This window comes from Leptodactylus fuscus, chromosome 4, assembly GCF_031893055.1.
Source record: "Leptodactylus fuscus isolate aLepFus1 chromosome 4, aLepFus1.hap2, whole genome shotgun sequence".
NCBI classification, from domain to species: domain Eukaryota; kingdom Metazoa; phylum Chordata; class Amphibia; order Anura; family Leptodactylidae; genus Leptodactylus; species Leptodactylus fuscus.
The window spans coordinates 184,748,527-184,776,079 of NC_134268.1; the positions used below are offsets into that span (position 1 = coordinate 184,748,527).

Sequence of the window (27,553 nt, forward strand, 5' to 3'; positions counted from 1 at the left end):
TGGCTCAGAAATATTGGGGGGATTCTATGTTGCTTCATAATAAGAAAAAAAAATGACATAGGGTCCCCCCAATTTTTCATAACCAGCCAGATATAACAAGCAGCAGCAGCCTGACATTACAAGGGTGGCAAGAGCCATGGTTTTTGGCCCTTCCCAGCCTTATAATACCAGCCTGCGACCACCCCAATCCCCAGCAGTCTCTTTAGACAGCTGGGTATTGGACGATACCCAGCTCTTCCCGGCACCCCTGATGGTGTTGGGTACCGGGGTAATAATTGGAGGGTTAGTGCTAGACTATTCACCAGCTAACACTAAGCCACACCTTAGTAATGGATGCTGTCTATCAGACAGTCGCCATTACTAAGGGGGTAAGAAAGTATTTAAAAAAAAAAAAAAATCAAGAGACATGAGAGAAATTTTTTTTACTGAAATAAAAACGCCCTCAGACAACCCTCGTTGACTATTTTATTATAAAAAAACAAAAACGATGATCATCGATGGAGTCCAACGAATCCGATGTTATCCAAGCAATCCATCATAACCTGAAAGATAAAAAAAAAAACCTGTATGACGGAGAGATTGCCGCTGTTGTGAACGTAGCATAAGGCTATGGCTACACTACTACTTCCGTCATGCAACCAGTGTCACTTTGGGACTCTTTCACATTAGTAAATGGAGTCGCATTGGGTCCGTCAGGTTGCAATGTGACTCCATTCACTAACATAAGGGAAAGAATCACAGGGCGACACATCTTTGGTTGCATGACAGAAGTTATAGTGTAGCCATAGCCTAATGCTAGGTTCACAACAGCGGCAAGCTCTCCGTCATACAGGTCCACCATGGGACCAGAATGACGGAGAGGTGGGCTGTCAAAATGGCGGTTACACGCAGACAGTGGCAGACCTCATTAACATAATGAAGTCCGCCAGGTGTCAGCCATTTTCAAAGTGACAGGCATAAGTCCTGAGTGGTTTCTGCAACTTGGAAATTGTTATGCTGGAGCCCTAGAAAAGGGCACAAGCATAACAATAGAGTGGAACATTATCTATAGGGTGGGTGCACTACAACTCCCAGCAGCTCCAGATGCCCTGGAGCTGCTGGGAGTTGTAGTCCACCCACCCCATAGGTAATGTCCCACTCTATTGTTATGCTGGTGACCTTTTCTAGGGCTCCAGCATAACAATACAGTGAGACATTACTTATGGAGTGGGTGGACTACAACTCCCAGCAGCTCCAGGGCATCTGGAGCTGCTGGGAGTTGTAGTATTTGAAAGATTTGGGGGGCAAAATAGGGGACAATAAAAGCAGGGTTTTTTTAATTGTAAAATTCCCACTTACCTTGTCACTGTCTGCAGGTCTGGCCTCCGCTTCTTCAATCCAGCCGCCGCGCTCTGCTCTGACGCATCAGAAAAAGAGCTGCGGCTGGATTGGCCAATTCGTTTCCAGGATACATGGGGGCGGGCCCAACTACAGACGTTCTCCCGCCCCCATGTATCCGGCAGCTCTGTGTAGGTAGGCGACCGACAGGACACCAGGCTAAACGTCCTCCTGGGCAGGGGCCCGAATTGCAATGTCAGGGCCCCGATCGGTCCCCTAACCATCCCGATCGGCCCTTGATCATGCAGATCGGGCCCCTGCCTATACGATTTCTTAAACAAAACGATCAAAAATATAGTCGGGGCCTGGGGCCCACCGGGGGATGCCCCGGTGCTCCGGCAGGCCAGTCCGACCCTGTTTCTAGCCCTGTCCTGAGTATACGATAAATGGGATCCTTATTCTTGTGGTCGATGAGGATATTCCCATGACCATGGTATTACCAATCTTCCTACAAACATCGCCCCATTAGCAGACTGTCTTCTATATTAGAGGAATCACTGGAGGTACCAACCACCATACCCACAAACTAATGCTTAGCACATAGCCTACAGTATCTGATGGATGATGCCTCCACATCACCACCTAGTGGTCACCAGTGTTCTTTCAACTTGTTTTTACGTTTTTCTCTAATTTCTCAAATATATTTAACCCTGGGCATTCCAGATATGGGTATAGTGTGAACACAAGGTTACATTTCTCTTTTCTACCAATCATTGAAACCCTATACATGTTCCATAAAGAAAGTCTGACCATTTTTACTGAAACATTGTTTTTACCATTAACCCTTTAACGTACATTCACATTATTTGAGGGGTGTATTTCGCACACAGTGTTATAAATATATGTCGCTGACATTATACAGGTGCCGGAGCTGTGCCTATATGATCACCGTGTTAGACCAGATGTGACTGACATCTGGACCCCTGCTGCAAAAGCCATAGTTGGAAAAATACTAATTCCAGCGATGTAACAAACTGTGGTCAATAGCAATGTCTGATCTAAGAAGGAAACTCCTCCTGTTACATGATTGCGCCTGATCTCTGCCAGGAATTATGATCACAGGGTGCCAGTGCGATGCTCTGGCTGGACCTAACAAAGGCCACCATGACTACCATCTTAGTATACTTAGTCGGATGCCTGTCAGTATCACACTGACATAATATCCTGCCTATAAAAATACTGCAGTGTGTTATATTGTATGAGTACGCTAAATTTAAAATGGTTAAAAAAATATATAAAATATTAGAAAGATATTAAAACAAACAAAATTAAAAACCATAAAGTCTGTTCTCAGAACTCCCATAGAATGGAATATAAATACTCCCCATATGTGAGTGACACCTAATATCTGCTCCTTAAGGGGTCTTCCCCATCCACAAGATAGGGCATAACCTGCAGATTTGTATGTGTCCATCTCCGACCCATTCAATATGGGGGATAGGGTATAACTTACCCATACAGGAAAGCCCCTTTAAGGCCAAGGCCCCATGTAGCGGAAACGTAGCTTTTTTTGTTGCCGATTTGTTGTGGTTTTTTGAGCCAAAGCCAGGAGTGGATTGAGCAGAAGGTAAACATGTAAGTACTTCCTATGTATTTCCCATTCCTTTTGTGGCCATTCATGGCATTGGCTCAAAAAACTGCAAAAAAAATCTGCAACAAAAAAAGCTGCGTTTCTGCAACCTGGGGCTTCAGCCTATATAGAGCTTGGAGGTAGGACCCAAACCTATAAGACATTTATGGTATATCCTGTAAGGCATCAGTCGTACAGTATAGACATTAAAGAGAGCAGCATAGTGCCTTTGTCACTCCTGCCATACAGGGTGTACATGACCCCTGTCCTCATGGCCCTCTGGATAGGTGATAAGTTGATTCTAGGACAACCCCATGGTAAGGAGAATCATCTTTCCAATTTGTACAGATTATTCTCGTACAAGCGATCTCTTCCTAATGATGAAATAGTAAGGGTGAATGGAAGTACAGAATGTACATGTTTGCTCATGGTGAAAAAGGATACTACAGAATTAAGCCCAATCCTGCCATGCCTTAAACAAACCCTGCACAGAGGAAAATGCACAAGATCAGCAAACATTCTAAGTCTCCTTTGTTATATCCTTGCAGCACAAAGTGCACCTGCCACTAAAATAAAAGTGCTAAATATGCCTCATGCCGTGTAAAACATGGATCCAAACAAGGATCCAGGGTGACACCAACAAAAGGAGGCCCCTGTGAAACAATAGTGTATGGGCCCCTTGTTTTATAACTGCAAAATGTGGTGGTGCATATGATATGGCCTGAGATGATCTGACTTAAAGGGAACCTGTCAGGTGTGTTTGCCACCCTAAACAGCAGCTCACCTGGCTAAACCTACTGTAGTTGTGACGTTACAGCATGTTACATAGCTGAAACCACTTATGATGTCACATTGATTTACTTGATGGAAATATACTTGTTATGTTAAATTGTAGATCTTGCCTGACTGAAAATTACTAGTGAGATCAAAATGTGATGTGATGCCACTTATGATGTCACAGTAGCTTACTGTTGTGATGTGCCAGCAGTTTACCAGCTACAATACAGCTGTGATGTCACAAACACTTACCAGATCCAAGCACAGTTGTGATGTCACAGCAGCATACATGATTAAAAGTCACTTGTGATGTCACAGAAGCTGACCTAAGTTAGACACAATCTGATGTTAATGAACTAGCTTACTACTATTGAAGCACGGTTGTGATGTCACTGCTCTTTACTGGAAACCCACCTGTGATGTCACTGTAGCTTTCCTGACTGAAACGTCCTGTGATGTCACAGCATATTTCCTGACTGAAGTACAGTTGTGATGTCACTGCAGTTTACTAGAAACCCACCTGTGATGTCACTGTAGCTTACCATACAATTGTGATAGCCCATGAGATTAACTGATAGACTTTTGTGATAATACAGCGGTTTACCTACCCGAAACTCATTAGGGAAACACACCTGTGATGTCACAGTAGGTCCAGACTAGAAAGTCATTCTCTCCATTGTCATCTTGTCTTCCAAAGATCAAGCAATCATCCAGTGGCATGTCCAGTGATCTCCACTATTGGATAGGGAAGGACTCTACTCAAGATGAACAAGGAGCTGCTGCAATTTACACAGCTGAGATGGACGAGGCTCTAGGAGGAAGCCCAATACAACACAGAGAGGTTCAAGGACATGAATCTGCCACCTTTAAAAGCTACTTCAAGAATGGTATTATGTAAGTAGTATTTACTCTTGATACCTGCTGTTGTGGAAATTATCGATAGGCCTGAATATGTCTTATGGTTTATTATCCTTGAAAGAAAATGCAAAGCAGATGCCGCAGCTTGGATGACGTGCAGGAAAGCTCCATTTACTATCCTACCCTCCAACCATCCCGAATTCCGCGTGACATTCACGGATTCGGTGTCCTGTCCGGGTCGGTGGGAGGTATGTCCCAGTTTCAACTCATCGGCGTCCATCCTGCTTTAACGCTGCGCTCCGGCTCCTGCATGTGTAGGCGCGACGTGATGATGTTACATCGCGCCTACAACTATGTGAGTGTGTGAGACTGCAGAGAGAGCGGCAGGGGAGCATTGGAAGGGTAAGTATAAGTGTTTTTTGTGTTAAACATTGAGGGGAACATAATGTAGCGGGCCCATAAAACTGGGGGCAGATGAAGAGGGGAGTGAGAATGCCATGAAAATGGGGCAAACCTCCCAACTTTTGAAGAACCGAAAGAGGGAGAAAACGTGCCCGCCCGTTCTCATTAATTTTTCATGTGCCCCCACACAGTATAATCCTCCTACAGTCACCCGTAAATTATATATCCCCCCTCCATCTCTCCCCCAGTTCGCCTCACGTTTTGTCCCTCTTTCGGTTCTTCAAAAGTTGGGAGGTATGTACTATGACAATGACAAACATCTGTTGTGCGCTTTTCTCACACAAGGGACTCAAAGTGCAGGGAAGGTTGTAGAGTAGGGGAGTTATTGGCTGTCGTACAGGTGCTCACCTCAACACCCACAAGGGTCAGTTGTTTTATTGGAAGCTAATTTACCTATCAAAATATTTTTGGCATGTGGGAGGAAACCATAGTACCCAGAGAAGACACACAGTGTCTGATGTCACAGTACAGAGATAATATACACAATGATGTCACAGTACAGGGATAATACACACAGTGATGACACAGTACAGGGATAATACACACACAGTGATAACACAGTACAGGGATAATACACACAGTGATAACACAGTACAGGGATAATACACACAGTGATAACACAGTACAGGGATAATACACACAGTGATGTCACAGTACAGGGATAATACATACAGTGATGTCATAGTACAGGGGTAATACACACAGTGATGTCACAGTACAGAGCTAATAGACACTGTGATGTCACAGTACAGGGATAATATACACAGTGGTGTCACATTACAGAGCTAATAGACACAGTGATGTCACAGTACAGAGATAATAGAACAAGTGGTGTCACAGTACAGGGATAATACACATTGTGATGTCACAGTACATTGCTGCATAGATATTCAGCAAGCATTTGCAACATATAATTGAAGAATTTGCCACAGATTTGGACAAGGGTTTATAAAGACAGTGATGTCACAGCGCAGGCGTAATAATCACAGTGCAGGGGACTCATAAAGTTGGTTGTTTTGCATGCTGGTCTACATAAACCAGCAGAGTATCCAGTTCATTCATGAGGCTGTAGCCCCCCACTGGGTTAGGCACATCCTCCCGTTGTCCTTGTCCCAAGACTGGCATAGAGTTTGCTGTCATTTACACCATAAAAGTGTTCAGTAGGTGATACCTTTTTTAATGGCTAACTCATAATGATGACAGAATATGACCTTTCGAAGCTTCCTGGCTTCTTCTTCAGATATAACTAAAAAACACTTTGTAGAGGCTGCATATTTATGTACAACAGGACACATAGGGGTAGGATTACAGGAGGGAGGGGGGAAGAGGCTTATTACTATATACTTATAACAACAAACAATCAATTGCCAGATCCCCAGTTCTTATCTTAATGGCTGTCTTAATGATTTGTATAAAAAGACATAAACCCACGTGAGATGTTCATCCCATTGTCCAACGTCTGGAATAGGGTCATGGCCTTGTACTCATAAATCAGTTGCTGTTTCCTTGATTTAAAGTTCCCTTTTAAGATCAAGATTTTCATGTCATTGATGATGTTGTGGTCTTCCTGGCAAAAATGATTTGGCACGGGAAGATCATTTCTCTGTTGTTTGATTGTATGGCGATGTGAATTAATTCTCATTCTGAGTTTCTGACCGGTCTCTCCAACATACAGATTTTCAGTGGAACATTTGGTGCAAATAATCAAATACACCACATTAGGTGTGTTACAGGTGAACACACCTGGGATTTTATATTCCCTGTTAGAGTTTGGTATCTCTATCTTGTCAGTGGTCAGTATGTGCGGGCAGGTCTTGCACCTCTTCTGTCCACATGGAAATGTTCCTTTGTTAGTTGGAGGTGACAGTGAGCTGCTAATAATCATATTCCTGAGGTTTGGTGGCTGTCTATAGCACAGGAGAGGGGCGTCAGAAAATATGGATTTTAGACGGTTGTCTTTTTGCAGTAGTGGATGTAATTTGCGTGTGATTCCTCTCAGCATCTCCAGGTGGGGGTTGTATGTGACGACCAGGGGCACGCGATTGTTCTCCTGTTTGGTATTGTATTTTAATAACTCCGATCTTGGTATCCTGGTGGCTCTGGTGATTTGGTTATCAACTGTTCTTGGATGGTAACCCTAGATGTTTTTTTTTTTATATTTTATAACCACTGGCTAACACGGTACCAAAACAAACATTTTCCTTTTACCATAAAAGTGGTGTAAGTTGTGATGACGGTAGTGTGAGTGAGCCACACCCATACCCTGTTTACTGAAAACTTGTAAATCTGATGTAAAGACACCACTTTTGATTATTTTAGTCACAAATTGTCAATTTACACCGATAAAACTAGCATAAGTACAATAACTCTCCCCCCCAGTGATGTCACAGTGCATGCATAATGTACATTGTGGTGTAATGATGTGACACGGAGGTGTGATGGTGTCCTATTACATATCTCCCAACTTTTGAAGAACCGAAATTATATGTCCCCCCTCTATCTCTCCCCCAGTTTCATATACACCCTTCATCTGCCCCCAGTTTCATGTCCCCCTCCATCTCTGCCCCAAGTTTCATGTCCCCTCCATCTCTGCCCCAAGTTTCATGCCCCCCCCTCCATCTCTGCCCCAAGATTCATGTCCCCCATCTCTGCCCCAGATTCATGTCCCCCATCTCTGCCCCCAGATTCATGTCCCCTCCATCTCTGCCCCCAGATTCATGTCCCCCCATCTCTGCCCCAGATTCATGTCCCCCCATCTCTGCCCCCAGATTCATGTCCCCTCCATCTCTGCCCCCAGATTCATGTCCCCTCCATCTTCCCCCAGATTCATGTCCCCCCATCTCTTCCCTCAGATTCATGTCCCTCCATCTCTGCCCCCAGATTCATGTCCCCTCCATCTCTGCCCCCAGATTTGTCCCCTCCATCTCTGCCCCCAGATTCTTGTCCTCTCCATCTCTGCCCCCAGATTCATGTCCCTCCATCTCTGCCCCCAGATTCATGTCCCCTCCATCTCTGCCCCCAGATTCGTCCCCTCCATCTCTGCCCCCAGATTCTTGTCCTCTCCATCTCTGCCCCCAGATTCATGTCCCCCCATCTCTGCCCCCAGATTCATGTCCCTCCATCTCTGCCCCCAGTGTCATGCCGTCTAGAGATGAGCGAACACTAAAATGTTCGAGGTTCGAAATTCGATTCGAACAGCCGCTCAATGTTCGTGTGTTCGAACGGGTTTCGAACCCCATTATAGTCTATGGGGAACAGATACTCGTTAAGGGGGAAACCCAAATCCGTGTCTGGAGGGTCACCAAGTCCACTATGACACCCCAGGAAATGATGCCAACACCTCTGAAATGACACTGGGACAGCAGGGGAAGCATGTCTGGGGGCATCTAACACACCAAAGACCCTCTATTACCCCAACATCACAGCCTAACAACTACACACTTTACACACTCAATACCACATCTCTGACAGTAGGAAAACACCTTGAAACATGTGTATTTGGCACTTGCAGTGAGGAGAGCTTGTCACCAGCAGTGAATTTGGCCCTTGTAGTAAGTTGAGGTTGGCACCAACATTTGTTTTGAAAATCAGGGTGGATTGAGCCTCTAACCAGCAGAGTTTGGGCAAATTCATGGTGGAGGGAGCCTCTAAACACCCCAGTTTGGGCAAATTCATGGTGGAGGGAGCCTCTAAAAACCCCAGTTTGGACCAATTCATGGTGGAGGGAGCCTCTAAAAAACCCAGTTTGGACCAATTCATGGTGGAGGGAGCCTCTAACCAGCCCAGTTTGGGCAAATTCATGGTGGAGGGAGCCTCTAACCAGCCCAGTTTGGACCAATTAATGGTGGAGGGAGCCTCTAACCAGCCCAGTTTGGACCAATTAATGGTGGAGGGAGCCTCTAACCACCCCAGTTTGGACCAATTCATGGTGGAGGGAGCCTCTAAACAGCCCAGTTTGGGCAAATTCATGGTGGAGGGAGCCTCTAAAAAACCCAGTTTGGACCAATTAATGGTGGAGGGAGCCTCTAAACAGCCAAGTTTGGGCAAATTCATGGTGGAGGGAGCCTCTAAACAGCCCAGTTTGGGCAAATTCATGGTGGAGGGAGCCTCTAACCAGCCCAGTTTGGACCAATTAATGGTGGAGGGAGCCTCTAACCAGCCCAGTTTGGACCAATTAATGGTGGAGGGAGCCTCTAACCAGCCCAGTTTGGACCAATTAATGGTGGAGGGAGCCTCTAACCACCCCAGTTTGGACCAATTCATGGTGGAGGGAGCCTCTAACCAGCCCAGTTTGGACCAATTCATGGTGGAGGGAGCCTCTAAAAAACCCAGTTTGGACCAATTCATGGTGGAGGGAGCCTCTAAACAGCCCAGTTTGGGCAAATTCATGGTGGAGGGAGCCTCTAAAAAACCCAGTTTGGACCAATTCATGGTGGAGGGAGCCTCTAACCAGCCCAGTTTGGACCAATTAATGGTGGAGGGAGCCTCTAAACAGCCAAGTTTGGACCAATTCATGGTGGAGGGAGCCTCTAAAAACCCCAGTTTGGACCAATTCATGGTGGAGGGAGCCTCTAACCAGCCCAGTTTGGACCAATTAATGGTGGAGGGAGCCTCTAACCAGCCCAGTTTGGACCAATTAATGGTGGAGGGAGCCTCTAACCACCCCAGTTTGGACCAATTCATGGTGGAGGGAGCCTCTAAACAGCCAAGTTTGGACCAATTCATGGTGAAGGGAGCCTCTAAAAACCCGTTTGGACCAATTCATGGTGGAGGGAGCCTCTAACCAGCCCAGTTTGGGCAAATTCATGGTGGAGGGAGCCTCTAAACAGCCCAGTTTGGGCAAATTCATGGTGGAGGGAGCCTCTAACCAGCCCAGTTTGGACCAATTAATGGTGGAGGGAGCCTCTAACCAGCCCAGTTTGGACCAATTAATGGTGGAGGGAGCCTCTAACCACCCCAGTTTGGACCAATTCATGGTGGAGGGAGCCTCTAAACAGCCCAGTTTGGGCAAATTCATGGTGGAGGGAGCCTCTAAAAAACCCAGTTTGGACCAATTCATGGTGGAGGGAGCCTCTAACCAGCCCAGTTTGGACCAATTAATGGTGGAGGGAGCCTCTAAACAGCCAAGTTTGGACCAATTCATGGTGGAGGGAGCCTCTAAAAACCCCAGTTTGGACCAATTCATGGTGGAGGGAGCCTCTAACCAGCCCAGTTTGGGCAAATTCATGGTGGAGGGAGCCTCTAAACAGCCCAGTTTGGGCAAATTCATGGTGGAGGGAGCCTCTAACCAGCCCAGTTTGGACCAATTAATGGTGGAGGGAGCCTCTAACCAGCCCAGTTTGGACCAATTAATGGTGGAGGGAGCCTCTAACCAGCCCAGTTTGGACCAATTAATGGTGGAGGGAGCCTCTAACCACCCCAGTTTGGACCAATTCATGGTGGAGGGAGCCTCTAACCAGCCCAGTTTGGACCAATTCATGGTGGAGGGAGCCTCTAAAAAACCCAGTTTGGACCAATTCATGGTGGAGGGAGCCTCTAAACAGCCCAGTTTGGGCAAATTCATGGTGGAGGGAGCCTCTAAAAAACCCAGTTTGGACCAATTCATGGTGGAGGGAGCCTCTAACCAGCCCAGTTTGGACCAATTAATGGTGGAGGGAGCCTCTAAACAGCCAAGTTTGGACCAATTCATGGTGGAGGGAGCCTCTAAAAACCCCAGTTTGGGCAAATTCATGGTGGAGGGAGCCTCTAACCAGCCCAGTTTGGACCAATTAATGGTGGAGGGAGCCTCTAACCAGCCCAGTTTGGACCAATTAATGGTGGAGGGAGCCTCTAACCAGCCCAGTTTGGACCAATTAATGGTGGAGGGAGCCTCTAACCACCCCAGTTTGGACCAATTCATGGTGGAGGGAGCCTCTAACCAGCCCAGTTTGGACCAATTCATGGTGGAGGAAGCCTCTAAAAAACCCAGTTTGGACCAATTCATGGTGGAGGGAGCCTCTAAACAGCCCAGTTTGGGCAAATTCATGGTGGAGGGAGCCTCTAAAAAACCCAGTTTGGACCAATTCATGGTGGAGGGAGCCTCTAACCAGCCCAGTTTGGACCAATTAATGGTGGAGGGAGCCTCTAAACAGCCAAGTTTGGACCAATTCATGGTGGAGGGAGCCTCTAAAAACCCCAGTTTGGACCAATTCATGGTGGAGGGAGCCTCTAACCAGCCCAGTTTGGACCAATTAATGGTGGAGGGAGCCTCTAACCAGCCCAGTTTGGACCAATTAATGGTGGAGGGAGCCTCTAACCACCCCAGTTTGGACCAATTCATGGTGGAGGGAGCCTCTAAACAGCCAAGTTTGGACCAATTCATGGTGAAGGGAGCCTCTAAAAACCCGTTTGGACCAATTCATGGTGGAGGGAGCCTCTAACCAGCCCAGTTTGGGCAAATTCATGGTGGAGGGAGCCTCTAAACAGCCCAGTTTGGGCAAATTCATGGTGGAGGGAGCCTCTAACCAGCCCAGTTTGGACCAATTAATGGTGGAGGGAGCCTCTAACCAGCCCAGTTTGGACCAATTAATGGTGGAGGGAGCCTCTAACCACCCCAGTTTGGACCAATTCATGGTGGAGGGAGCCTCTAAACAGCCCAGTTTGGGCAAATTCATGGTGGAGGGAGCCTCTAAAAAACCCAGTTTGGACCAATTCATGGTGGAGGGAGCCTCTAACCAGCCCAGTTTGGACCAATTAATGGTGGAGGGAGCCTCTAAACAGCCAAGTTTGGACCAATTCATGGTGGAGGGAGCCTCTAAAAACCCCAGTTTGGACCAATTCATGGTGGAGGGAGCCTCTAACCAGCCCAGTTTGGGCAAATTCATGGTGGAGGGAGCCTCTAAACAGCCCAGTTTGGGCAAATTCATGGTGGAGGGAGCCTCTAACCAGCCCAGTTTGGACCAATTAATGGTGGAGGGAGCCTCTAACCAGCCCAGTTTGGACCAATTAATGGTGGAGGGAGCCTCTAACCAGCCCAGTTTGGACCAATTAATGGTGGAGGGAGCCTCTAACCACCCCAGTTTGGACCAATTCATGGTGGAGGGAGCCTCTAACCAGCCCAGTTTGGACCAATTCATGGTGGAGGGAGCCTCTAAAAAACCCAGTTTGGACCAATTCATGGTGGAGGGAGCCTCTAAACAGCCCAGTTTGGGCAAATTCATGGTGGAGGGAGCCTCTAAAAAACCCAGTTTGGACCAATTCATGGTGGAGGGAGCCTCTAACCAGCCCAGTTTGGACCAATTAATGGTGGAGGGAGCCTCTAAACAGCCAAGTTTGGACCAATTCATGGTGGAGGGAGCCTCTAAAAACCCCAGTTTGGACCAATTCATGGTGGAGGGAGCCTCTAACCAGCCCAGTTTGGACCAATTAATGGTGGAGGGAGCCTCTAACCACCCCAGTTTGGACCAATTCATGGTGGAGGGAGCCTCTAAAAAACCCAGTTTGGACCAATTCATGGTGGAGGGAGCCTCTAAACAGCCCAGTTTGGGCAAATTCATGGTGGAGGGAGCCTCTAAAAAACCCAGTTTGGACCAATTCATGGTGGAGGGAGCCTCTAACCAGCCCAGTTTGGACCAATTAATGGTGGAGGGAGCCTCTAAACAGCCAAGTTTGGACCAATTCATGGTGGAGGGAGCCTCTAAAAACCCCAGTTTGGACCAATTCATGGTGGAGGGAGCCTCTAACCAGCCCAGTTTGGACCAATTAATGGTGGAGGGAGCCTCTAACCAGCCCAGTTTGGACCAATTAATGGTGGAGGGAGCCTCTAACCACCCCAGTTTGGACCAATTCATGGTGGAGGGAGCCTCTAAACAGCCAAGTTTGGACCAATTCATGGTGAAGGGAGCCTCTAAAAACCCGTTTGGACCAATTCATGGTGGAGGGAGCCTCTAACCAGCCCAGTTTGGGCAAATTCATGGTGGAGGGAGCCTCTAAACAGCCCAGTTTGGGCAAATTCATGGTGGAGGGAGCCTCTAACCAGCCCAGTTTGGACCAATTAATGGTGGAGGGAGCCTCTAACCAGCCCAGTTTGGACCAATTAATGGTGGAGGGAGCCTCTAACCACCCCAGTTTGGACCAATTCATGGTGGAGGGAGCCTCTAAACAGCCCAGTTTGGGCAAATTCATGGTGGAGGGAGCCTCTAAAAAACCCAGTTTGGACCAATTCATGGTGGAGGGAGCCTCTAACCAGCCCAGTTTGGACCAATTAATGGTGGAGGGAGCCTCTAAACAGCCAAGTTTGGACCAATTCATGGTGGAGGGAGCCTCTAAAAACCCCAGTTTGGACCAATTCATGGTGGAGGGAGCCTCTAACCAGCCCAGTTTGGGCAAATTCATGGTGGAGGGAGCCTCTAAACAGCCCAGTTTGGGCAAATTCATGGTGGAGGGAGCCTCTAACCAGCCCAGTTTGGACCAATTAATGGTGGAGGGAGCCTCTAACCAGCCCAGTTTGGACCAATTAATGGTGGAGGGAGCCTCTAACCAGCCCAGTTTGGACCAATTAATGGTGGAGGGAGCCTCTAACCACCCCAGTTTGGACCAATTCATGGTGGAGGGAGCCTCTAACCAGCCCAGTTTGGACCAATTCATGGTGGAGGGAGCCTCTAAAAAACCCAGTTTGGACCAATTCATGGTGGAGGGAGCCTCTAAACAGCCCAGTTTGGGCAAATTCATGGTGGAGGGAGCCTCTAAAAAACCCAGTTTGGACCAATTCATGGTGGAGGGAGCCTCTAACCAGCCCAGTTTGGACCAATTAATGGTGGAGGGAGCCTCTAAACAGCCAAGTTTGGACCAATTCATGGTGGAGGGAGCCTCTAAAAACCCCAGTTTGGACCAATTCATGGTGGAGGGAGCCTCTAACCAGCCCAGTTTGGACCAATTAATGGTGGAGGGAGCCTCTAACCAGCCCAGTTTGGACCAATTAATGGTGGAGGGAGCCTCTAACCACCCCAGTTTGGACCAATTCATGGTGGAGGGAGCCTCTAAAAAACCCAGTTTGGACCAATTCATGGTGGAGGGAGCCTCTAAACAGCCCAGTTTGGGCAAATTCATGGTGGAGGGAGCCTCTAAAAACCCCAGTTTGGACCAATTCATGGTGGAGGGAGCCTCTAACCAGCCCAGTTTGGACCAATTAATGGTGGAGGGAGCCTCTAACCAGCCCAGTTTGGACCAATTAATGGTGGAGGGAGCCTCTAACCACCCCAGTTTGGACCAATTCATGGTGGAGGGAGCCTCTAAACAGCCAAGTTTGGACCAATTCATGGTGAAGGGAGCCTCTAAAAACCCGTTTGGACCAATTCATGGTGGAGGGAGCCTCTAACCAGCCCAGTTTGGGCAAATTCATGGTGGAGGGAGCCTCTAACCACCCCAGTTTGGACCAATTCATGGTGGAGGGAGCCTCTAAACAGCCAAGTTTGGACCAATTCATGGTGAAGGGAGCCTCTAAAAACCCGTTTGGACCAATTCATGGTGGAGGGAGCCTCTAACCAGCCCAGTTTGGGCAAATTCATGGTGGAGGGAGCCTCTAAACAGCCCAGTTTGGGCAAATTCATGGTGGAGGGAGCCTCTAACCAGCCCAGTTTGGACCAATTAATGGTGGAGGGAGCCTCTAACCAGCCCAGTTTGGACCAATTAATGGTGGAGGGAGCCTCTAACCACCCCAGTTTGGACCAATTCATGGTGGAGGGAGCCTCTAACCAGCCCAGTTTGGACCAATTAATGGTGGAGGGAGCCTCTAACCACCCCAGTTTGGACCAATTCATGGTGGAGGGAGCCTCTAAAAAACCCAGTTTGGACCAATTCATGGTGGAGGGAGCCTCTAAACAGCCCAGTTTGGGCAAATTCATGGTGGAGGGAGCCTCTAAACAGCCCAGTTTGGGCAAATTCATGGTGGAGGGAGCCTCTAACCAGCCCAGTTTGGACCAATTAATGGTGGAGGGAGCCTCTAACCAGCCCAGTTTGGACCAATTCATGGTGGAGGGAGCCTCTAAACAGCCCAGTTTGGGCAAATTCATGGTGGAAGGAGCCTCTAACCAGCAGAGTTGTGGGAAAGCAGGGTGGAGGGAGCCTCTAACCAGCAGAGTTGGTGGAAATCAGGGTGGAGGGAGCCTCTAACAGCAGAGTTGGGGGAAATCATGTTGGAGGGAGCCTAGTATTAGCAGAATTGTGCAACGCTTATGGTGGATGAGTATGAGGATGCGGAGGAATTGGAGAGGTTGAGTACAGACATGGAGTTTCATGTTGGGGTGCTTTACACAGGTGGGCACAAAAATGAAGGCTCTATCCAGTGGTGGTTCATTTTTATCAAAGTGAGCCGGTCGGCACTCTCAGCTGACAGACGGGTGCGCTTGTCAGTGATGATGCCACCGGCTGCACTGAACACCCTCTCAGATAGGACGCTGGCGGCAGGACAGGACAGCACCTCCAAGGCATATAGGGCAAGTTCAAGCCACAGGTCCAACTTCGACACCCAATACGTGTAGGGCGCAGAGGGGTCGGAGAGGACAGGGCTGTGGTCGGAAAGGTATTCCCGCAACATGCGCCTATACTTCTCACGCCTGGTGACACTAGGACCCTCCGTGGCGGCACTTTGGCGAGGGGGTGCCATCAAGGTGTCCCAGACCTTAGACAGTGTGCCCCTCGTTTGTGTGGACCGGTGAGAACTTGGTTGCCTACTGGAGGAACTGCCCTCCCTGCCGCCAACGTCACATGCTGGAAACATCTCCATCATATTCTGCACCAATTGCCTGTGGCAAGCATTGATGCGATTGGCCCTCCCCTCTACCGGAATAAAAGACGAGATGTTGTTTTTATACCGGGGGTCAAGGATAGCAAAGATCCAGTACTGGTTGTCCTCCATGATTTTGACAATACGCTTGTCGGTTGTAAAGCACCCCAACATGAACTCAGCCATGTCTGCCACAGTGTTAGTTGGCATGACTCCTCTGGCCCCACCGGAAAGTTCAATCTCCATTTCCTCCTCATCCTCCATGTCTACCCATCCGCGCTGCAACAATGGGACGATTCGAAGTTGCCCGGAAGCCTCCTGTATCACCATCACATCATCGGACAACTCTTCTTCCTCCTCCTCCTCCTCCTCCTCCTCCATTAAACGCAGTGAAGCGGACAGATGTGTGGACCTACTCTCCAGCTGTGACGGATCGGATGCTATCCCTAACTCCTCTGTGTGATCTGAGTTATCCCTGATGTCAATCAGGGATTCTCTCAGAACACACAAGAGCGGGATTGTAAGGCTCACCATCGCATCCTCAGAGCTCACCCTCCTTGTGGACTCCTCAAAGACCCGTAGGATGTCACAAAGGTCTCTCATCCATGGCCACTCATGGATGTGAAACTGAGGCAGCTGACTTTGTGGCACCCTAGGGTTTTGTAGCTGGTATTCCATCAAAGGTCTCTGCTGCTCAACCACTCTATTCAACATCTGAAACGTTGAGTTCCAGCGTGTGGGGACGTCGCACAAAAGCCGGTGTTGTGGCACATGCAGGCGTTGCTGGAGAGATTTTAAGCTAGCAGCGGCTACTGTCGACTTGCGAAAGTGGGCGCACATGCGCCGCACTTTCACCAGTAGCTCTGGAACATTGGGGTAGCTCTTTAGGAAACGTTGCACCACTAGGTTGAAGACGTGGGCCAGGCATGGAACATGTTGGAGTCCGGCAAGCTCCAGAGCTGCTACCAGGTTCCGGCCGTTATCACAAACGACCATGCCTGGGCCCAGGTGCAGCGGCTCAAACCATATTGCCGTCTCATCGAGGAGGGCATCCCTCACCTCGGAGGCAGTGTGCTGTCTGTCCCCCAAGCTGATCAGCTTCAGCACAGCCTGCTGACGTCTACCAACGCCAGTGCTGCAACGTTTCCAACTCGTAGCTGGGGTCAATCTAACAGCGGAGGAGGAGGCGGTGGCGGAGGAGGAGGCGGTGGCGGAGGAGGAGGCGGTAGAGGAGGAGGAGGAGGGGGGTGTTCTTCTCGTGTCCCTGCCAGGAATGTTAGGCGGGGAGACGAGGTACACCGGGCCAGTTTGGGAAGCAGTCCCAGCCTCAACTACATTCACCCAGTGTGCCGTCAGTGAAATGTAGCGTCCCTGTCCGCATGCACTTGTCCACGCGTCGGTGGTCAAGTGGACCTTTGTGCAAAGCGCGGAACTAAGGGCCCGCCTGATGTTGAGTGACACGTGCTGGTGCAAGGCGGGGACGGCACACCGGGAGAAGTAGTGACGGCTAGGGACGGCATAGCGAGGTGCCGCAGTTGCCATCAGGTCCAGGAAGGCGGGAGTTTCAACAAGCCGGAACGCCAACATCTCCTGGGCCAGCAGTTTAGCGATGTTGGCGTTCAAGGCTTGCGCGTGTGGGTGGTTAGCAGTGTATTTCTGCCGCCGCTCCAATGTCTGAGAGATGGTGGGTTGTTGTAAAGAAACGCCTGATGGTGCCTTTGATGGTGCAGGAGAAGGAGATAAGACAGGACCAGGGGAGGATGAGGTAGAAGTCAACAAAGTGGCGGAGGCAGATGAAGTGGTGTCCTGGCTCGTCCTCTGGAGTGCATCGCCAGCACAGTCAGCAGTGGCAGTGGCAGAGGCAGTGGCAGTGGCGTGAACGGCAGGCGGCCTTTGTCCTGCCGTTGCTGCCTGCCACTGATTCCAGTGCTTGGATTCCAAATGACGGCGCATTGAAGTGGTGGACAGGTTGCTCTTCTCAGAGCCCCTAATCAATTTCGAGAGGCAAATTGTGCAGACAACACTATATCTGTCCTCGGCGCATTCCTTGAAAAAACTCCACACCTTCGAGAAACGTGCCCTCGAGGTGGGAGTTTTTCGGGGCTGGGTACGAACTGGAACATCTTGGGAGATTCCGGGTGTGGCCTGGCTTCGCCTAAGCTGCTGACCTCTGCCTCTGCCTCTAGCTACCCTTTTTGGTGCTGCACCTGCCTCAACATCCACACTACTTTCCCCGCTTGACATCCCCCCTGTCCAGGTCGGGTCAGTGTCCTCATCATCCACCACTTCCTCTTCCAACTCCTGTCTCATCTCCTCCTCCCGCACAATGCGCCGGTCAACTGGATGCCCTGACGGCAACTGCGTCACATCATCGTCGATGAGGGTGGGTTGCTGGTCATCCACCACCAAATCGAACGGAGATGGAGGAGACTCTAGTGTTTGAGCATCTGGACACAGATGCTCCTCTGTTAGGTTCGTGGAATCGTGACGTGGAGAAGCAGGTTGAGGGACAATGAAAGGAGCGGAGAACAGCTCTGGGGAGCAGGGACAGTTTGGGTTATTGTTCTGTAAAGCTTCGGAATTTTGGGAGGAAGGAAGACAAGACTGTTGGGTAATAGGAGGAGAGGAGGCAGAGTCTGACTGGCTGCTGGACAATGTGCTGTAAGCGTTCTCTGACAGCCATTGCAAGACCTGTTCCTGGTTCTCGGGCCTACTAAGGTTTGTACCCTGCAGTTTAGTTAATGTGGCAAGCAACCCTGGCACTGTGGAGTGGCGCAATGCTTGCTGCCCCACAGGAGTAGGCACGGGACGCCCTGTGGCTTCACTGCTACCTTGCTCCCCAGAACCATTCCCCCGACCTCGCCCACGGCCTCGTCCACGTCCCTTTCCGGGAGCCTTGCGCATTTTGAATTCCTAGTTAGAAATTGGCACTGTATACCAGTAGTAAAAATTGTGGGTGCACGTAACCCCAATATATTCTTTGAATTCCCAGTCAGACACTGGCACTATATGGCAGTAGCAAGAAATGAGGGTATTTGTATTCCCAATATACTCTTTGAATTCCCAGTCAGACAATGGCACTGTATACCAGTAGTAAAAATTGTGGGTGCACGTAACCCCAATATATTCTTTGAATTACCAGTCAGAAACTGGCACTATATGGCAGTAGCAAGAAATGAGGGTATTTATAACCCCAATATATTCTTTGAATTCCCAGTCAGACAATGGCACTGTATACCAGTAGTAAAAATTGTGGGTGCACGTAACCCCAATATATTCTTTGAATTCCCAGTCAGAAACTGGCACTATATGGCAGTAGCAAGAAATGAGGGTATTTGTATTCCCAATATACTCTTTGAATTCCCAGTCAGACAATGGCACTGTATACCAGTAGTAAAAATTGTGGGTGCACGTAACCCCAATATATTCTTTGAATTACCAGTCAGAAACTGGCACTATATGGCAGTAGCAAGAAATGAGGGTATTTATAACCCCAATATATTCTTTGAATTCCCAGTCAGACAATGGCACTGTATACCAGTAGTAAAAATTGTGGGTGCACGTAACCCCAATATATTCTTTGAATTACCAGTCAGAAACTGGCACTATATGGCAGTAGCAAGAAATGAGGGTATTTGTATTCCCAATATACTCTTTGAATTCCCAGTCAGACAATGGCACTGTATACCAGTAGTAAAAATTGTGGGTGCACGTAACCCCAATATATTCTTTGAATTACCAGTCAGAAACTGGCACTATATGGCAGTAGCAAGAAATGAGGGTATTTATAACCCCAATATATTCTTTGAATTCCCAGTCAGACAATGGCACTGTATACCAGTAGTAAAAATTGTGGGTGCACGTAACCCCAATATATTCTTTGAATTCCCAGTCAGAAACTGGCACTATATGGCAGTAGCAAGAAATGAGGGTATTTGTATTCCCAATATACTCTTTGAATTCCCAGTCAGACAATGGCACTGTATACCAGTAGTAAAAATTGTGGGTGCACGTAACCCCAATATATTCTTTGAATTACCAGTCAGAAACTGGCACTATATGGCAGTAGCAAGAAATGAGGGTATTTATAACCCCAATATATTCTTTGAATTCCCAGTCAGACAATGGCACTGTATACCAGTAGTAAAAATTGTGGGTGCACGTAACCCCAATATATTCTTTGAATTACCAGTCAGAAACTGGCACTATATGGCAGTAGCAAGAAATGAGGGTATTTGTATTCCCAATATACTCTTTGAATTCCCAGTCAGACAATGGCACTGTATACCAGTAGTAAAAATTGTGGGTGCACGTAACCCCAATATATTCTTTGAATTACCAGTCAGAAACTGGCACTATATGGCAGTAGCAAGAAATGAGGGTATTTGTATTCCCAATATACTCTTTGAATTCCCAGTCAGACAATGGCACTGTATACCAGTAGTAAAAATTGTGGGTGCACGTAACCCCAATATATTCTTTGAATTACCAGTCAGAAACTGGCACTATATGGCAGTAGCAAGAAATGAGGGTATTTATAACCCCAATATATTCTTTGAATTCCCAGTCAGACAATGGCACTGTATACCAGTAGTAAAAATTGTGGGTGCACGTAACCCCAATATATTCTTTGAATTACCAGTCAGAAACTGGCACTATATGGCAGTAGCAAGAAATGAGGGTATTTGTATTCCCAATATACTCTTTGAATTCCCAGTCAGACAATGGCACTGTATACCAGTAGTAAAAATTGTGGGTGCACGTAACCCCAATATATTCTTTGAATTACCAGTCAGAAACTGGCACTATATGGCAGTAGCAAGAAATGAGGGTATTTATAACCCCAATATATTCTTTGAATTCCCAGTCAGACAATGGCACTGTATACCAGTAGTAAAAATTGTGGGTGCACGTAACCCCAATATATTCTTTGAATTACCAGTCAGAAACTGGCACTATATGGCAGTAGCAAGAAATGAGGGTATTTGTATTCCCAATATATTCTTTGAATTCCCAGTCAGACAATGGCACTGTATACCAGTAGTAAAAATTGTGGGTGTATATAGCCCCAATTCTATTGCTAGGGGACTTGCAGGGTATTTCTGGGGTGAAGGTGGGGGGGCACACCGTTGGAACGGGTATCGGGGTATATATCGGGTATACGGGAATACACTGACAGTGTATTCCATTCAGGATCCTGGGAAAGCTGGGTTGCGGCGATTGAGCCCGTCAGTGCCACGTTACACTGACAAGCTTCTCCCTGGAATTTAGCTCTTACAAGAGCTGTTGGTTGTCTTCTCCTTCCTATCCTAGCCTGACCCTGCCTACCCAGAATCTAAGCCCTAGCTAGCTGGACGGAAACCTCCGTCCTCGGTGAATTGCAAGCTCAGAATGACGCGAACCTGGGCGGCGCTGTTCTTTTAAATTAGAGGTCACATGTTTTCGGCAGCCAATGGGTTTTGCCTACTTTTTTCAACGTCACCGGTGTCGTAGTTCCTGTCCCACCTACCCTGCGCTGTTATTGGAGCAAAAAAGGCGCCAGGGAAGGTGGGAGGGGAATCGAGTAATGGCGCACTTTACCACGCGGTGTTCGATTCGATTCGAACATGCCGAACAGCCTAATATCCGATCGAACATGAGTTCGATAGAACACTGTTCGCTCATCTCTAATGCCGTCCTCTCCTTCATCTGCCCCCAGTTTCACGTTCCACCTCAGTGTACACATTACAATTACCTTCTCCTCGCTCCCCCGCCGCTCTCTCCGTGCCTCTCTCTCTTTCGCATACAGTTGTAGATGCGATGTGACGTCATCACATCGCGTCTACACAGCCAGTAGCTGACATGCAGCAGCGAAGCAAGGAGCTGAACTGTGATAGCTCCTTGCTTTAGCCGCCTATTTGTTCAACTCAGATCTGCATCCTCTAGACATACCTCCCTCCAACCGGGACCGCGGGACACGTCACCTAAATCGTGAATGTCCTGCGGAAATCGGGACGGTTGGGAGGTATGCTATTATAGAAATGGTGGCGCATTTAGTTTCCACTTCTCCTTCCATTATACTAAGTTATACTTAGTTATCACATTATTTGTACCCTAGGTTTCAGTAGAAACAGACCCCCTTAGTTATTGGACCTGATAGCAACAGTTATATCTGCTACCCTGCTATTTAGGACCATGCCCAGCACTAAGTGTTAAGAGGACCTCTAAGAGAGAGACTGTGAAGAATGAGGCAACAGGCTGCAAGACTTCTGAAAATACGGGTGTCTGTATAGTATTAGGAGTTTGTGAATACAGGCCAGGTAATAACTGCATATAGCTGTACAGTGATCCCCAGAAACAATTCTACTGATGGACCAGATTCATCCTATATGTAAATGGCATTACAAGTGGTACATAAAACTTACTTATAGCATATCATTAGATATACTGTGGTAGATTTACTAAGACTGGTATTTTGTATGCCAGTGTTAATAAACCTCCTGATTGTCTCAGAGAATGGGTGACGCTTCAGTTTATTTATTCATGCTTACTTGTATAGCGCCATCATATTCCGCAGCGCTTTACAGACATTGACAGCCACTACCCCTTTTATAGGGTTCACAATTTACATTCCCTATCAGTATGTCTTTGGGACGAGCCCACACAAACACAGGGAGAACATACAAACTCTTGCAGATGTTGTTCATGGCAGGATTCGAACCCAGGACTCCAGTGCTAACCACTGGGCCACCATGCTGTTTCATACATCAGTTGACTGTTCCAGCTTCAAAATGGAAATTTAGGCAATTAGGACCTGACACCTATCCATTACAAGTCATGGTAGAAAACTGGCATGTCTTGTGGATAGGGAATAAGTGTCTGTCACAGCACAACAAAACCCTTTAAGCTGTGCCTCCATCTTGTGGAATAACTTGTTTGTTGACTCTTTGGAGCTACTGGATCTTGCTGAGTCTTTAAACTGCACCCACAACAACGATAGCACCCTAACCCACATCAGGCAGGTAACCATAACCCAGGAAGTAACCCGGGTGAAACTATTACAATCAACATCCAAAACACACCTCCTTATCACTGTTGGACCAGCCCCTGAGGAGTATAGGAGGTCCAGAGGAGCTGATGTCAACCGTGAGACCAACTGAGCCATAGACTCCTCCTCTGGGTTGCTGCCCTATTGAATATGTTGGTGCTATGTAACTATAGGTCACTGTCAGAATTATTTATATAATAAGTAGTCTTAGTAGATGGTTTTGATGTAGGGTTAAAAAAAAATATATATATATATATATATATATATATATATATATATATATATATTGTATGTATATATAAATATATATATATATATATATATATATATATAAATATATATATATATATATATATATACACTGATATACTGAATCTTTATCTGAATACTTGTCTTAATATGCACTTGTAAATGTTTTTGCAATAATATCTTAGTTTTTTAATTACAGTCCTATGAAAAAGTTTGGGCACCCCTATTAATCTTAATCATTTTTAGTTCTAAATATTTTGGTGTTTGCAACAGCCATTTCAGTTTGATATATCTAATAACTGATGGACACAGTAATATTTCAGGATTGAAATGAGGTTTATTGTACTAACAGAAAATGCGCAATATGCATTAAACCAAAATTTGACCGGTGCAAAAATATGGGCACCTCAACAGAAAAGTGACATTAATATTTAGTAGATCCTCCTTTTGCAAAGATAACAGCCTCTAGTCGCTTCCTGTAGCTTTTAATCAGTTCCTGGATCCTGGATGAAGGTATTTTGGACCATTTCTTTCTACAAAACAATTCAAGTTCAGTTAAGTTAGATGGTCGCCGAACATGGACAGCCCGCTCTCAAATGATCTGAAAACAAAGATTGTTCAACATAGTTGTTCAGGGGAAGGATACAAAACGTTGTCTCAGAGATTTAACCTGTCAGTTTCCACTGTGAGGAACATAGTAAGGAAATGGAAGACCACAGGGACAGTTCTTGTTAAGCCCAGAAGTGGCAGGCCAAGAAAAATATCAGAAAGACAGAGAAGAAGAATGGTGAGAACAGTCAAGGACAATCCACAGACCACCTCCAAAGAGCTGCAGCATCATCTTGCTGCAGATGGTGTCACTGTGCATCGGTCAACTATACAGCGCACTTTGCACAAGGAGAAGCTGTATGGGAGAGTGATGAGAAAGAAGCCGTTTCTGCACGTACACCACAAATAGAGTTGCCTGAGGTATGCAAAAGCACATTTGGAGAAGCCAACTTCATTTTGGAAACAAAGATTGAGTTGTTTGGTTATAAAAAAAGGCGTTATGCATGGCGTCCAAAAAGAAACAGCATTCCAAGAAAAACACTTGCTACCCACTGTAAAATTTGGTGGAGGTTCCATCATGCTTTGGGGCTGTGTGGCCAATGCCGGCACCGGGAATCTTGTTAAAGTTGAGGGTCGCATGGATTCCACTCAGTATCAGCAGATTCTTGAGAATAATGTTCAAGAATCAGTGACGAAGTTGAAGTTACGCCGGGGATGGATATTTCAGCAAGACAATGATCCAAAACACCGCTCCAAATCGACTCTGCATTCATGCAGAGGAACAATTACAATGTTCTGGAATGGCCATCCCAGTCCCCAGACCTGAATATCATTGAACATCTGTGGGATGATTTGAAGCGGGCTGTCCATGCTCGGCGACCATCTAACTTAACTGAACTTGAATTGTTTGTCCAAAATACCTTTATCCAGGATCCAGGAACTGATTAAAAGCTACAGGAAGCGACTAGAGGCTGTTATCTTTGCAAAAGGAGGATCTACTAAATATTAATGTCACTTTTCTGTTGAGGTGCCCATACTTTTGCACCGGTCAAATTTTGGTTTAATGCATATTGCACATTTTCTGTTAGTACAATAAACTTCATTTCAATCCTGAAATATTACTGTGTCCATCAGTTATTAGATATATCAAACTGAAATGGCTGCTGCAAATACCAAAATATTTAGAACTAAAAATGATTAAGATTAATAGGGGTGCCCAAACTTTTTCATAGGACTGTATATATACTGTACTTTGGCGTATTCTGTTTAATACTGAAGACTCTGAATAATTTTCCTTATATTCTGTTTTATCTCTCGCACCAGATACAAGAAAGGAGGAGTCGCCTCTGGATTTAAACATGTGGAGACAAATATGTATAACATACGTCGCTTACTTCATGTAAAAGGAAGAAAACATGTCTCAGCCACAGAGGTACGAGGGCTGATGAATTCAGTTTAACCTGCAGGGCCATTTTGGACATTGAGGTTATTCTGCTGCGTACAATAGATCCACATGGTAAAGTGGTTGTGCAGGACTTCTTCCTAGGTAGTGACATCATATCCGTTAGTCACATGGCCAGTCCCATTCATTTTAATGGGGTGCAGATGTGGCTTTGCCAGGTGACCAATGGACAAGAGGTCACTTCCTAAGAAGAAGAAAGCAGCCGTGTTTTCAAGTCCTGCTCAACCCCTTTAATACCAGAACCAGAAGAACGGAAAAATGGGACAGATGTGAACTAAATGTAATAAAAGAGCAGATTTATATTACTAATGGATTCTAAGCGGCCACCCTGGCGACATTATGAGTATTGTTCCATTTTGCTGAAAATACTGATCTCACGTTCTTTGTGGTCGTAACCTTTTGAATTTGTTTTTCTACTCAGTGGGAGATAAATGACAATATCTTGTTTGTTTTACAAAGGGCACAATTCTGGATGTGTATCAATGAGTCCTGTGTACAACTGCCTATACTTACAGAAGTGTCCAAATACTTTACTAAGCCTATCATTAATGAGTCAGATAAGTCAGATACCCCTGTCCTCAGTCTACGGTCTGTGTATGTACTAGTAATAAGCAAAAGTGGAGACAAAGTTTCTATATATCCATATGAATGTATATGTCATAAAGCGTTCTGTATTGTAGACTTTAATAGAATGTAATAATAATACAATAATACATTCTAGTGGCGACATATTCCGCAGCGTAGGGTTAAAGTACAGACAGAATGAAACATTACAGAGTAATAAGTCAATCCACACAATGGGATTGAGGGTTGTGATGGCAAGAGTTTACAATCTCCAAATAATAACGAAGATGCACTTATATAGATTAACCTAAGCTTTTGTGTATACTGTGTATATACTAGTTTTTTTGATGTGTCATTTATAGGTCTGCCATCTTGATTCCTTCCTCTCTTCGCCCATTAGGATCTCATATTAGCAATGTGTTATTTGTGAATAAGTCGGCTCTATATGCTGTATATATTGCCTGAATGACTCAAATCGACTCCTCTCTGAGAGCCAAAAGCCATGTTACCTTGCCCCTAAATAATTAACCACACCCCTAACTAGTTAACCATGCCCACTTTTAGGCTGATGGCTTGGTGTGACATTGAATTGTTGGACACCCTGTGTAGCCAGTCAGCCATGGTTGTGGCCAAGGGTCATACCATCAGTTTAAAAGGGAAGATGGCATAGAGACAGTAAAGAGCCTTTTGGGAGCCAGAAGAGCCAGTAATTTTCAGTGAAATTCACACTGTACTGCTCTGAGTTCTGTCTATAGGCAGCCATGATATATCAGTCGCTGGTAACATAAAACACACTGCAGAGTATCAGGGTTTCCTATGAGATGCAGCTTTAGTTTTAGGGTTTGTCTCCCCTGCCTCCTGCTTGTAGTATATTTCCCACTGTTAGCTCTTACAAGCAAGAGACAGGGGAGTACAATGCGAAGATACAATGGCATAGATACACTGGACACTCTGCATACAGCACAAATAGCAGAGACAGGCAAGATGACTCCAATGAGTTTTCTAAATCATTCTAGAGATTTTACTACATTACTGCTTTCCTGCTCCCTTAAATAAAGCATAAATTATATCTTTTATGCATGGGGAATACCCGTATTTTCCGGACTATAAGGCGCACATAAAAACCTACGATTTCCTCAGAAATCGTAAGTGCGGCTTATAGTCCGGTGCGCCTTATATATGGATGGAAGCGGCGGCAAAGTCTGCATGCCGCTTCCATACATACATAAAAGGCACCGTAAGGGGGCATTCACACTACGGAACGCTGGCGTGTATCACGGACTGCGGCTTATAGTCCGGTGCGCCTTATATATGAACCGAGACGGACTATAAGGCGCTCATGGGCAATGCGCCTAATAGTCCAGTGCGCCTTATAGTCCGTAAAATACGGTAATACAGAGGAACAAAGACAGTGGAGTTAAGTGGAGAGCAGAGGTCTCTGATCATATGACACAGTTGCCTATAATGAAAGGGTATTCAATGTATGGATGCAACTGATGTGGGATGAATACAAGTACACAGCTAGAATCTTATTAGGTAGCATTATATTTCCAAAATATTTCCCGGAGTGCTTCTTTAAGTCCAGTCAGATAGCAGAACAGCACTGTGTAAGATCCCCTGACAATGGTGTTTCATATCAGTGTAACATTTTGCTTTTGACACTTACAGGAGGAGCTGTCTTGGAACAGTTTTAATAAAGGAGACGTTTTCCTTCTTGACCTCGGCAAAGTGATCATCCAATGGAACGGTCCAGAGAGCAACAAAGCTGAGAGGATAAAGGTAAGTGAATGGGGAGGACAGAATATGGATTTTAAGAAGGGGCATTGATTTGTAGACGAAATAATTCATGGTTATATCAGGAACTCTAGTTCTGTCTGATACATTAATATAGGATGA

General features: G+C 46.5%; 1 protein-coding gene across 1 annotated transcript in view; it reads left to right on the forward strand.

Annotated features, from left to right (window-relative positions):
• VILL (villin like) overlaps nt 1-27,553 on the forward strand; it is a 74,338-nt gene that overhangs the window by 24,938 nt on the left and 21,847 nt on the right. Inside the window, exons 4-6 of the mRNA XM_075271488.1 lie at nt 4,422-4,618; nt 24,955-25,063; nt 27,326-27,436. Coding sequence (XP_075127589.1) covers nt 4,422-4,618; nt 24,955-25,063; nt 27,326-27,436 — 417 coding nt within the window. The remainder of the gene's footprint in view (nt 1-4,421; nt 4,619-24,954; nt 25,064-27,325; nt 27,437-27,553) is intronic.